The sequence below is a fragment of the Humulus lupulus genome, chromosome 9 (genome assembly GCF_963169125.1).
Source record: "Humulus lupulus chromosome 9, drHumLupu1.1, whole genome shotgun sequence".
Lineage (NCBI taxonomy): Eukaryota > Viridiplantae > Streptophyta > Magnoliopsida > Rosales > Cannabaceae > Humulus > Humulus lupulus.
In genome coordinates, this window is record NC_084801.1 from 16,343,307 (window position 1) to 16,354,841 (window position 11,535).

Sequence of the window (11,535 nt, forward strand, 5' to 3'; positions counted from 1 at the left end):
TATCCTTTGCCTGCAAAAAAGAAATTATTATAGCTCTTTTTAACTCATTTGTCAAAAAAAAGACCACACCACCAACCCAAATCTTTTTAAATTTAGGTTTTTTGCTAATATATCGTCTAAAGGTTACAATAATCTGGGAAACAAAGCACCAAACTAGATAATAATTTCATTTTCCTTTGGGATTGTAAAATATATAAGTAAAATAATAATTATAAACAAGTTTGGTTTATATATACTTAAAATATTAATTTCCTTCACCCCATGATGTCACCCTTAGTATTTTTTACTTCACAGTGACATATGTGTATAATAACTAGTGTATTTATTTAATCTGAAGTTCCGATTATAATGGTCTTTTGGTTAATATATTTATGTGTAAATGGTTATGGTAGGTGATCATCAACAGCTAGTAAAAAAATATATATATTTTAGTAAATTATTAACTTTCTAATGAAGTTCTTATATGATATATATATATATATATAATATTTCCCATTTTGCGTCCGTGTTCAATTATGTCAACTTAAACCTGTTCATCCCATTATAGGTCCCAAACTCTCCACGCGTAAAACAAGGACTAAAATTTCCAACCCCTGCCTACCCCCACAGCCACTACGCCACATATATATATACTTGATCTCCTCAACCAATTCTCCTCATCCAAAAAGAGAACAAGTGTAATCTTATTCTCTCAATCTAAAGAGAAAGACAAGTACAGCCATTCTTGTTGGTTCTCTCCTCTCTCCTCTCTCTCTCTATCTCTTTCTTTTCTTTTTTTAAGAAAAAACGACACAAGAGTTGTGTTTTAGGAGAGAGAGAACAACCCACCTAATACTCCAAAGGCGCCAAATCCCTTTTATAGTCTTACCTTGTTTTTTCATTTTTAAATTTGTTTTTTTTTTCTCACCAAACAACTCCACTAGTTGTTGTATAACCTTCCCCTTTTTATTTTCCAACTCCGGCTATTCTTTCATTATTATCTTATTATCCTTAGAACTATGGGTAGCCTCGGCGACTTCGATTTCTCAATGAACAACAACTTCTCCTCCAACAACATGACTAATCCTATGGACCCTGAGGAGTTCCGGCGCCAAGGCCACATGATGATCGATTTCATCGCTGATTACTACAAAAACATTGAGAAGTACCCGGTTTTGAGCCAAGTTGAACCGGGTTATCTCAAGAAACGACTCCCCAAATCGGCACCCTATTATCCTGAGTCCATCGAGACTATCCTAAGTGACGTAAAAGACCATATCGTTCCGGGAATAACTCACTGGCAGAGCCCTAACTACTATGCCTACTTCCCTTCGAGTGGCAGCATTGCTGGCTTCCTCGGCGAAATGCTTGCCACTGGTTTCAATGTCGTTGGCTTCAACTGGATGTCGTCCCCCGCCGCTACTGAGCTGGAGAGCATTGTCATGGACTGGCTCGGTGAGATGTTAAGGCTGCCTAAGTCGTTTCTCTTCTCTGGAAACGGTGGTGGCGTCCTTCAAGGAACCACATGCGAGGCTATCTTGTGTACCCTCGTGGCGGCTCGTGACCGAACTCTGAACAAGATTGGGAAGGAAAACATCGGCAAACTTTCCGTTTATTGTTCTGACCAAACTCATTGCGCTTTCAAGAAAGCGGCTCAGATTGCTGGCATCAACATGAACAACTTCCGTATCATACCAACAACGTTGGCCTCATCTTTTTCGATGTCTCCAGAGGTTTTACGAAAAACGATAGTAGCCGACGTAGAAGCCGGACTTGTCCCTATTTTTCTTCTCGCGACTATTGGAACCACCTCAACCACAGCCGTGGACCCACTCGGACCGCTGTGCAACGTGGCGAAGGATTACGGAATGTGGGTCCACGTTGACGCGGCTTACGCTGGCAGTATCTGCATATGCCCTGAGTTCCGCCATTTTATCGATGGAGTTGAGGGAGCTAACTCGTTCAGCTTCAACGCTCACAAATGGTTCTTCACCACCTTGGACTGCTGCTGTCTCTGGGTCAAAGACCCGTCTGCGTTGACCAAATCACTGACCACCGACCCGGAGTATCTCAAGAACAAGGCCACTGAGTCGAAGCAAGTCGTCGACTACAAGGATTGGCAGATTGCGCTAAGCAGAAGATTCCGTTCACTCAAGCTCTGGATGGTACTCCGATCATACGGAATCGAAAAGCTACGGGGCTTTCTCCGTAGCCATGTCAAGATGGCCAAGATGTTCGAAGGTAATGTGGTGGCTGACGACAGGTTTGAGATTGTCGTTCCTAGATACTTCGCAAACGTCTGTTTCAGGATATCGCCATCAGCGATAAGTACGAAATCTGTACTTTCTGAGATCAACGGGACGAGGAGGAGCAACGGCGGCGCTGCTGAAAAGGTGTTGACCGTGAATGAGATCAACGCGAAGCTGATGGACTCGATAAACGGGACGGGTCGGATCTACTTGACCCATTCGGTGGTGGACGGCATATACTTGCTCCGATTCGCGGTTGGTGCGAGCCTGACGGAGGAGTCCCACGTAGTCACGGCTTGGAAAGTGGTCAAAGAACATGCAGATGCGATATTGAGTAGGTATACTACGTGCGAATTCGGACCTGGTCAATAACGATGGTGAGTGAATGTGGAAAGGAGAACTACTTTTGACTGTTAATTAACAGAGCTGCGATCTTATAATTAAGAGATGTGGGGGATCGTTCAAAATCCATTCAATAAGGACAATCTATGTTACTATAGTCCATACAAGAGTATTATTATTTTTATTTTATTTAATTTTATAAATATTCAAATTTCTCGTGTACGTATGGATTTTGTATCATCTTTTATTTTTTTATTTCGTTTAATATGTAAGTGTACGCGACGACGATAATTGTAATTGTTATTGTATTGGCTACGTACGTACAGATGCATATGAGTACGTGTTCTGTGGCGAAGCTATAAATACAATGTCGAATTAAGTTTTTTTTTTTATGAATAAAATGAAATATTCTGAAAAAAATATTAATTTGCATGTTTAAGAGTTAGTGTACACTTTTGCATTATTTAGTTTTCGAGGCCAACTATATAAATATACTGTGCTTCTTTTGGTAAATTTTCATTTCAAATACCGGTGGATTGTAATATAAAGGAATTTTACAGAAGTTAGGAAGAAGAAATTGTGAGATATTTCAAATTGGAACAGGAAATTTCCTTGAAAGTGACCAAATATGTTATTTCTACTATATATATATATATTTAAAGGAGTACCAGTTTTTCAATATCAAATTTATTAGTTCAAATTGATCAGTGCAACAAATATATTTATATATTCTCACATTAAAAAATCTGGTTCAGTAACTGTTTACCTAATTACCAAACATTTGTCTCTAGCTAGAAACTTTTGGGACCATATATATTGAATTTGATTTTTGAAACTTATGTTGTTATATGCGAAACTGACACTAATATATATATATCTCTCTTTTATATTTTATATACAAAAATTCTTGGTTTGTTATGTTAAATTTAATGGAATATTCTAAATATTTAACAGAAAATATCTTTAAAACTAACTTAAATATATATATTTATTAATTATATTAATATAAATTTAAATATTATAAAATATCATTATTATTTTGCTTTCCACACGCATAAAAATAAATTAGTCACGCTTGCAACAACATGTTTGAACTTAGTTTTCAGGATTGTAAACTATTTAGAATTTTCTGAAAATTTGCAGATACTCTAAATAGCTACAATATACACGGTCATAAAAAAATCCACCGAAAATTGTTCACAGGTCGAGAACACTGAGAGCCCCACCAATAGAGTTTAAAGTGAAGCCCCTATAAGAAAATTTTCGTATATATATACATATATAAATATTATCATATATAAAGGTCACTTTTGGAAAGCGTAAAAATAAACTAAATAACATAAGATAAAAAAGTATAAAAACTTAAATAATTAATTATGTATTAACAATAAACCATAAGAAAACAAATTGAATTACAAAATTATATTCTTTTCTTCTTATTATTGATAAACATAAATGTTAGGATTAGGTAGAATAAAATTATACTGTATTTTTTTTTAAAGAGATTAAGTTACTTTCTTAAAAAAAAATACTCCATATTAGGTGGATTATTGAGGTTGCTAGATCAATTTTTTCAATACTTCTCTAATTGCTTAAAAAAATTATACAGAAAAAATTAATCAATCTTACTTTTCACACATGAAAAAAGAAACTAATAAGCTTTTTATTTAGAAGTGCTTTAGTTATTATATTATTGTTTGTTTAGTTTTTTTTTTTTAAGTCAACCATGTAAAACAAAATTGACTTGAACAACATAATAAGAAATAGAAATAATTAGAAAAGGAGAAAATTGAAATAAAAAACGAGAGTGATGTTGGAGAGAAAGTTAGCAGGGATATTTTTGCTGTGATCGGAGGTTACGGCCATTGTACTTGGAATTTAATGCAATGATGGAGCCAAACTTCTTTTATTTTATTTTTTTTAAGAGGCAAAATGATGTTTACAATTTTGTAGGGGCATACCATAATTTTTTTTTTTAAATTTACACTATATATATAGAAGTATTATTAGTGGTTACTACCCTTATTTTAATAATAACTATTAAATTAAGATTAATGATCAATATTTATAGTTGTTAATTAATATTTCTAAAAATAAATTTTGATTTTTTAAAATTTTTTGAAAGATTTTCTGATTACATAGCAGTCACATATTAATTAAATTAAAAAATTAAAATAAATTTATTTAAGCATTATATATGAAAATTCAAAATGAATGTAGAAAAAAAAATTAGATAGTGATGTTTTGCTATACTAAGTCACTATATTATCACATCATCATAATTATTAATTCAGCTATGTGATAATAAATAATTAAAAAATCTTCGATATATATATTTTTTACCAAAATAGTAATAAAAAAATATGGATGAGGCTTGAGTCCCTAAGCCACAATAGTCGTTGGCTCATATCATATTTGTTATAATATTTCTTTGTCTAGCAAAATATTTAGAGATACTTTGGCTGATAAAATGAAGTTGTTAAAGTAGTAAGTCATCTTTATAAAATGATTTACTTATATTTTAGGACAATGTTTTATTACGCTAATTTATTGGAAAAATTACACTAATGAGTACTCTAAATTTTTAAAAAAAAATTGAAAAATTATAAAATTTTATAAAAATATGAATAATAATTTGTAATAATTTTTTTTCTAGTTGTTATAATTTTTTATTAAGTTTGTAAATGTTATTTACAAAATTATAACATGTGATTATAAATTTATAAATTTTGTTTATAAAATCAAATCTGTATTTATAATTATGTCTCTTTATATTTTTGTAACTTTTTTCTAAATTTCATATTTTTAATACTTTTTTCAGATCTTAAGTATTTTGTAAACTTCCGTAATTATATATAATAGTATTAAAAATAAATATTAAAAAATTATGAATATCGCATTAATTTTAATTTTTGAATTGATCTATTTTGTATTTTTTCAGTTTTTTGTAGCAACATTTTTTAAAATTTTAAATATATAAAAAAATATTAAACTGCAGTAATCACTAATGATTGGTAATAATTAATATATATTATATTTAAAAAATAATTTAATAAAATTTAAGTAATTAAAATAGAAACATTTTTTTATACAAAAGTCTAACTACAAAAAAACATGCTCTTTATTATTAGCGGTGACTAATGACTATCAGCAGCGACTTTAAGTATTATTAGGGGCGACATCTGTTTCCCTTAAGATTTTTTTGTTGTATTACACTTGTCAAAATTAACACAATTATTATTAGCATGTATGCTAATTAAATTTTGCACAATAATTTTTAGTATTATATATATTTTTGGGGAAATTATAAAATATAATACTCACACTATTTTACACTTAATTGAAGACACTCTTAAATAGGTTCACAATTTTATAAATTAGCATTCTTCGTAAACTAATAAATATAAATTAAAAACTGATAAATTGTAAATGAGTAATTTCCCTAAGAGCGCCGGTTTATAGTAGAATATTTTTGTTTCCTAACATATTTATTTTATTACTAGCTAGCTAGCTATATAGGAGATAAAAAATAGAAATAGGTTTACAAAAGCACGTTTATAAATTTTATTTTATTTTTAGATGAAATGAAAGATCTAATTAAAATCGGATCATTCAACAACTCTTTCTTTTCCACTTTAAAATCTATACCATTTAATAACAATAGAAACTTTTTGCTAACTATTTTTTTTTTCAACTTAGCCAAGTAATAATTCAAAGGCAAGAGTGAAAACAACTCAATCATTAAGTAATAAAGCAAATAAAAAAGACAAGAAAAAACGTGACCGATTCAATCATTTTAATATATATAGTTTCGTTTGAAAATTGATAGAAAATTTCCTTTTAAAAAATTGATGACAAATTAATAACTATTTGTGTTTATTATAAATGAAATGAAATGAATTTTCTTTTCATTATTTTTTTTTCTCTAATACGAAAAGATCATTAATTTCTTCTCTTGCCCAAACATTATCAATTAATAAATTTTCTTCTTCTCTTTGCTTCCTCGTCATTCTTGTCTCATCAGCCAAAAAAAAAAAAAAAGAGTTGGCAATGAATTCACCATATGAACCACAAGTGCATTGGTAGCTTGCGTTAGTAGATATAAATTAATCATGGTTATCCAGCAAAAACAACAAAATTGATATATTAATTTGTACGTAATTGTATTTATTTATTGTAACGTATGATATATATGAACCTGTGAAGGGTCCCCACTCAGAAGTCTAGACATAAATAATGAATAATGTATGTTTATCTCTTTCCTCCATCTACCAAGTACTCACTAACTATTATATATATATATATATATATATAAATATATATAAATTATTAACTAGCAATAGTTTATTTTCATGTAAGGTGATATATATGACAAGTGCTTTGTCAGTTCTATATACAAAAATTTTCCTATCGATCTCTTCAATTAAAAGTATATATGATCCGCAGCATTTTTTTTAAATATATATATATATATTTATCTTGGGAAATTTCACATTTTATGCTTAATATTGGTTATTAATAAAAATATATATTAGACATATTAAAGATTTCAAAATAATATCATTTTTTGGCAATCTACCAAAAATGTCCCTATCTCTTCCCTTTTCTCTCTTCCCTCTTCTCACTCCTCTCTTCCATCTCTCTCTCTCGATTCACTCTCTCTCACCTCACGACACGACCAACACCACCACCATACTAAATACTGACATTATATTTTAGTTTTTTTTATTCGCAATTTTTTTCAGATCTAAAACTCTGATATCTGCAAAAAATCGACATTGCTCGATGGTGCTCAATGTCAACTCGATGGGAACTTCAAAATCAAGATTTTCATGAAAAAAAAATGACTTTGTTCAATGGTGGTTGAAGATGGTTCGATGGTACTCGATGCCAGCTCGATGTGATTCTTGCAAGAGACATGACTTTTCACTCGGGTGTCCGTTTGGGGTGATTTTTTTTATTTTGGGTATTTTTTCAAGATCTACACGTTTGACATGCTCATATTCACATTTGTGAAGTTTTAAAATTGAAAACATACCAAAACATGTCTTAAACATGAGGTATGTTTGGATTTTTGTATTTATTTTTAGATCCTAAATCCTAAAACAAAGTTTGTTCCCCTTCGTGCTCATCCTCTTAAATTAATTTTTTTATTAAGCCCTTCGCCATTCTTCTTCCTCTTTAATTAAATATTTTTTCTTTATTTTTAAATTTTTATTCTAAAATAGATTTATTTTGTATTGTAAAAGAAAAAAAAATAAAACTAAAAATGAATTATTTGTTATTAATTAAATTTTTAATTGTTTTAAGGATTTTATTATTATTTTTAGAAAAAAAAAATAATAAAAGGAGTATTATTTGGCAGCGATCAAAGTTCGGGGGGCAAAATTGTTAATTACTCTACGCATGACAGTGACACATCAATAGACAAAATGTCACATCATCAATCTGTTAGTCATATGCTAGGACGAAATCTAATAGAAATCTCATATTTCACTAATGTGCATAGTTCGAGGGGAATTTTAACATCGCGAATCATTCAAGGGGCACGATCATATGGTGGTCATAGTTCGGGAAGCAAAAATGTTTTTTATTTTTATTTTTTATATAAAAATAAAATAAAATGTATAATGTGAAATTAATAATTTCAACACACAAAAACATTCAAACAATATCATTAGATTATTTGGTTATATCATTAATTTCAATCCAAATTATCATTATTATTATGTATATATTTTTTATTTAGGTATAATTTTGTATATATATAGCATATTATATGATAAAAAAATTAAAAGATTTAAAAAAAAAAAAGAGGCCGTATGTGTTATAGATGGAATAAATGTGTGTGTATATATATATGAAAGAATTCTCAATGGTTACTACTCATAGATGAGTACTAATAATTATGATGATGTGGTAAAATAGTAGCTTAGTATAGCAAGTCAGCAACGGGTAATTTTTATTGGTACATTAATTTTGAATTTAATTATTATTATTTTTTTGTCATAATTAGTTTTTATATAGAAATTGACATGTGTTAGGTTTTGGACACATTTTTGGAGTGTATGAAAGGTAAGATGCCTTCGACTGTGTTGACTGATAATTATAAATCCATGGAAAATGCATTGAAATTGTCATGCCTGATCTTGTCCACCGTATATGCTTATGGCATATAATGAAGAACACAATGCATCATATACACACTGGGATTCCATCAAGAATTGTTAAATTTTATTTCAGATATGGTATTTATTTTATTGAACTTTGTTTATTTTATTTTATTTTATTTGTCAGTACAAATAAATTACATTTTTATTTTATATGGTAGATATTAGTAATATAATTTTTTTTTATTTTATATGAAAATAATTAAAAGATAGTAGCTACAATAAAATATTAAATTTTTTCATAAAAATCTTATCAAATTCGAAACTTGTATATATATTTTATTTTTCTATAATAAGAAAATGTTACATTTGGAATATAAAAAGAAAAAAAATTAAAATTTATTATCTCCTTGTAAATTTTAATTTTTAATTCCCAATAACTATATATATGTGTGTGTTTTATTATCATTTAATAAACTTTAATACCCAATATAAGTCACCCTTTTCCTGTCTCATATTTAAATTCATTACAAAATTAAAATATACATTTTCATTTAATAGGAACACTAATCACTCAATTATTTATTGAAATTTCAAATTAAAAGTGAAACTATATTTTTACTAAAATTTTACATAAATTTCAAAATCGGTAATAATAAATGGAAATATATAATTAAAGGAACGAAGCTGCAATAAAATTTTATTTTATTTGTTTGTGGGAAAAATTATATTTTTTTAATACATGGTAGGTATTACAAGATTGGAGAATGAGAGGCAAAGTGGGAAGAGATGAAGAAGAAATATGACTTGACTAATAATGAGTGGTTGGGATCACAATTCAAGACAAGAGGCAAATGGGCAGATTCTCACTAACATTTTTTTACCACTCATATTTTCTATCGCTACCAAACATAGGATGTATATAAAAATTCGTAAAAAAAAAAAAAAAAAAAAATTCAGAAACGTTTTCGTCAATTCAGGAAAATTGAACATTGGCAATAATCCAAGATATTATCACTACTAGAAATATATGTTTTTACTTCGGTTTTTATAGTGAGCATACAAAAAAAGCGAAGTAAAAACGTTTTCAAACTCTTTTACTTCGCATTTCAAATTGGCGCTCTGAAAAAAAATTACTTACTACTTCGCTTTTTTAAAAAAACGAAGTGAAAAATTCATAGTGGAGAGGGCCGTGTTTGTTTGCACAAGCCCTTATATTATGTTTAGAGGTAGTAAAAATGCAAAAAACTGGCCAAACCAAACGCGGCCCTTGTGCACTTTTAACTTCGGTTTTTTGGTAAAAACCGAAGTGGAAAGTGGACTTTCCACTTCGGTTTTTACCAAAAAACCAAAGTTAAAAGTCTCCAACGGGTATAACTTAAGGACCTTTAACTTCGGTTTTTTGGTAAAAACCGAAGTGGAAAGTCCACTTTCTACTTCGGTTTTTACCAAAAACCGAAGTTAAAAGTCCTTTATATGCCCCTTCCCTAGACCCGAACGGTCATCTTCTCAAAACCCCTTTCCCGTTTGTGCAAAAAGAAACCCCCAAAACCTCCATTAACCACCGTGAGCCAACACCCATTTTGATTCTCCAAGCCTTTTTTTTTTGTTTTTTCTTTATTTCTTGCAATATTTCTACCCTATAAACTGAAATATAGTCCAAAAATCTTTTTTTTTTTGTTTTTTTAGAGACAAAAAGGCATTTGGCCGTGGGTTTTTTCTCCATTTGAAAGTGGTGTTTATTGCCGGATTTTTGACATTGCAAGGGGATTTTGAGCTTCAAAACAGGTATAGATTACTAAAATGTGGTTTTGATGATAATTTTTTAATTTTCCATGTTTTTTTTAATTTTTTTTATTATTCCGAATTTAAAATTAATATAATTAATATTTTATTAATTTTTATAATTATTTGTTTATTTTGTTAGTTTAAATAATGTGATAAAAATTAGGTTTATTATAAATATATATATATATATATGCATATTAGTTAGTTTTAGAAATTTTTACAATAGATAAATTTGTTTTTTAAATATTTGAAAAAAAATAACTTGAAGATGATCAAAGTGTTGTTCATTAGTTTCATTAACTAGTTTGATTTTTTTTATTTATTGATTTGATAATTAATTATGTAGTTTACTAATTATGTAATGTTTTAGTAGGGTCGTTGATTGAGTGGTGAACTTTGTTGTTCATTTCGGGTGCATTGAAGATTAATATTGAAGGTTAGTTATTTTTTGTATTTATATTACTATAAGATTTATGTATAAAGATAAGAATAATGTAATCATGCATATTAGATTTAGTGAAAGTTATGTTTGAAAATTAGTGAAGTAGGCTCTAGGAAATTTGCGTGCTGTGGTGATATAAGGATGGATTGATTTATGCTTGATTATTTTGTTTGTTTGTATTGTTGTTATAGGTAATTTTGAAATTGCGGTATGCTATAGAAACAGAGGATACTCTGCCGAATTTTTATAAAAATTTATAAGACTAGAAACTAATAATGATAGATTCATCTATGCTTGATTATTGTGTTTGTTTTAAATGGTTTTATAGGTAATTTTTAAATTACGGTATGCTATAGAAACAGAGGATACTCTGCCGAATTTTTTAAAAAATTTATAAGACTAGAACCTAATAATGATGGATTCATATATGCTTGATTATTGTGTTTGTTTGTATTGATTTTATAGGTAATTATGAAATTACGGTATGCTATAGAAACAGAGGATACTCTGCCGAATTTTTTAAAAAATTTATAAGACTAGAACCTAATATAAGTTTTTTTTCTAACTTATTAGGAATTGAATATTGTTATTAGTATGGATAAATCATGGATGCTTGAGAGGAGAG

At 28.9% G+C, this 11,535-nt stretch overlaps 1 protein-coding gene across 1 annotated transcript; it reads left to right on the forward strand.

Moving 5' to 3' along the window:
- The first annotated feature begins 650 nt into the window (after positions 1-650).
- Positions 651-3,009, forward strand: LOC133802563 (tyrosine decarboxylase-like). Its single transcript, XM_062240899.1, has one exon. The coding sequence runs from the start codon at positions 999-1,001 to the stop codon at positions 2,598-2,600; it is 1,602 nt and encodes a 533-aa protein (XP_062096883.1). The 5' UTR covers positions 651-998; the 3' UTR covers positions 2,601-3,009.
- The last annotated feature ends 8,526 nt before the right edge of the window (positions 3,010-11,535 follow it).

Coding starts and splice junctions, on each gene's coding strand:
- LOC133802563 (XM_062240899.1), top strand. CDS start 999: ATGGGTAGCCTCGGCGACTTCGATTTCTCAATGAACAACAACTTCTCC.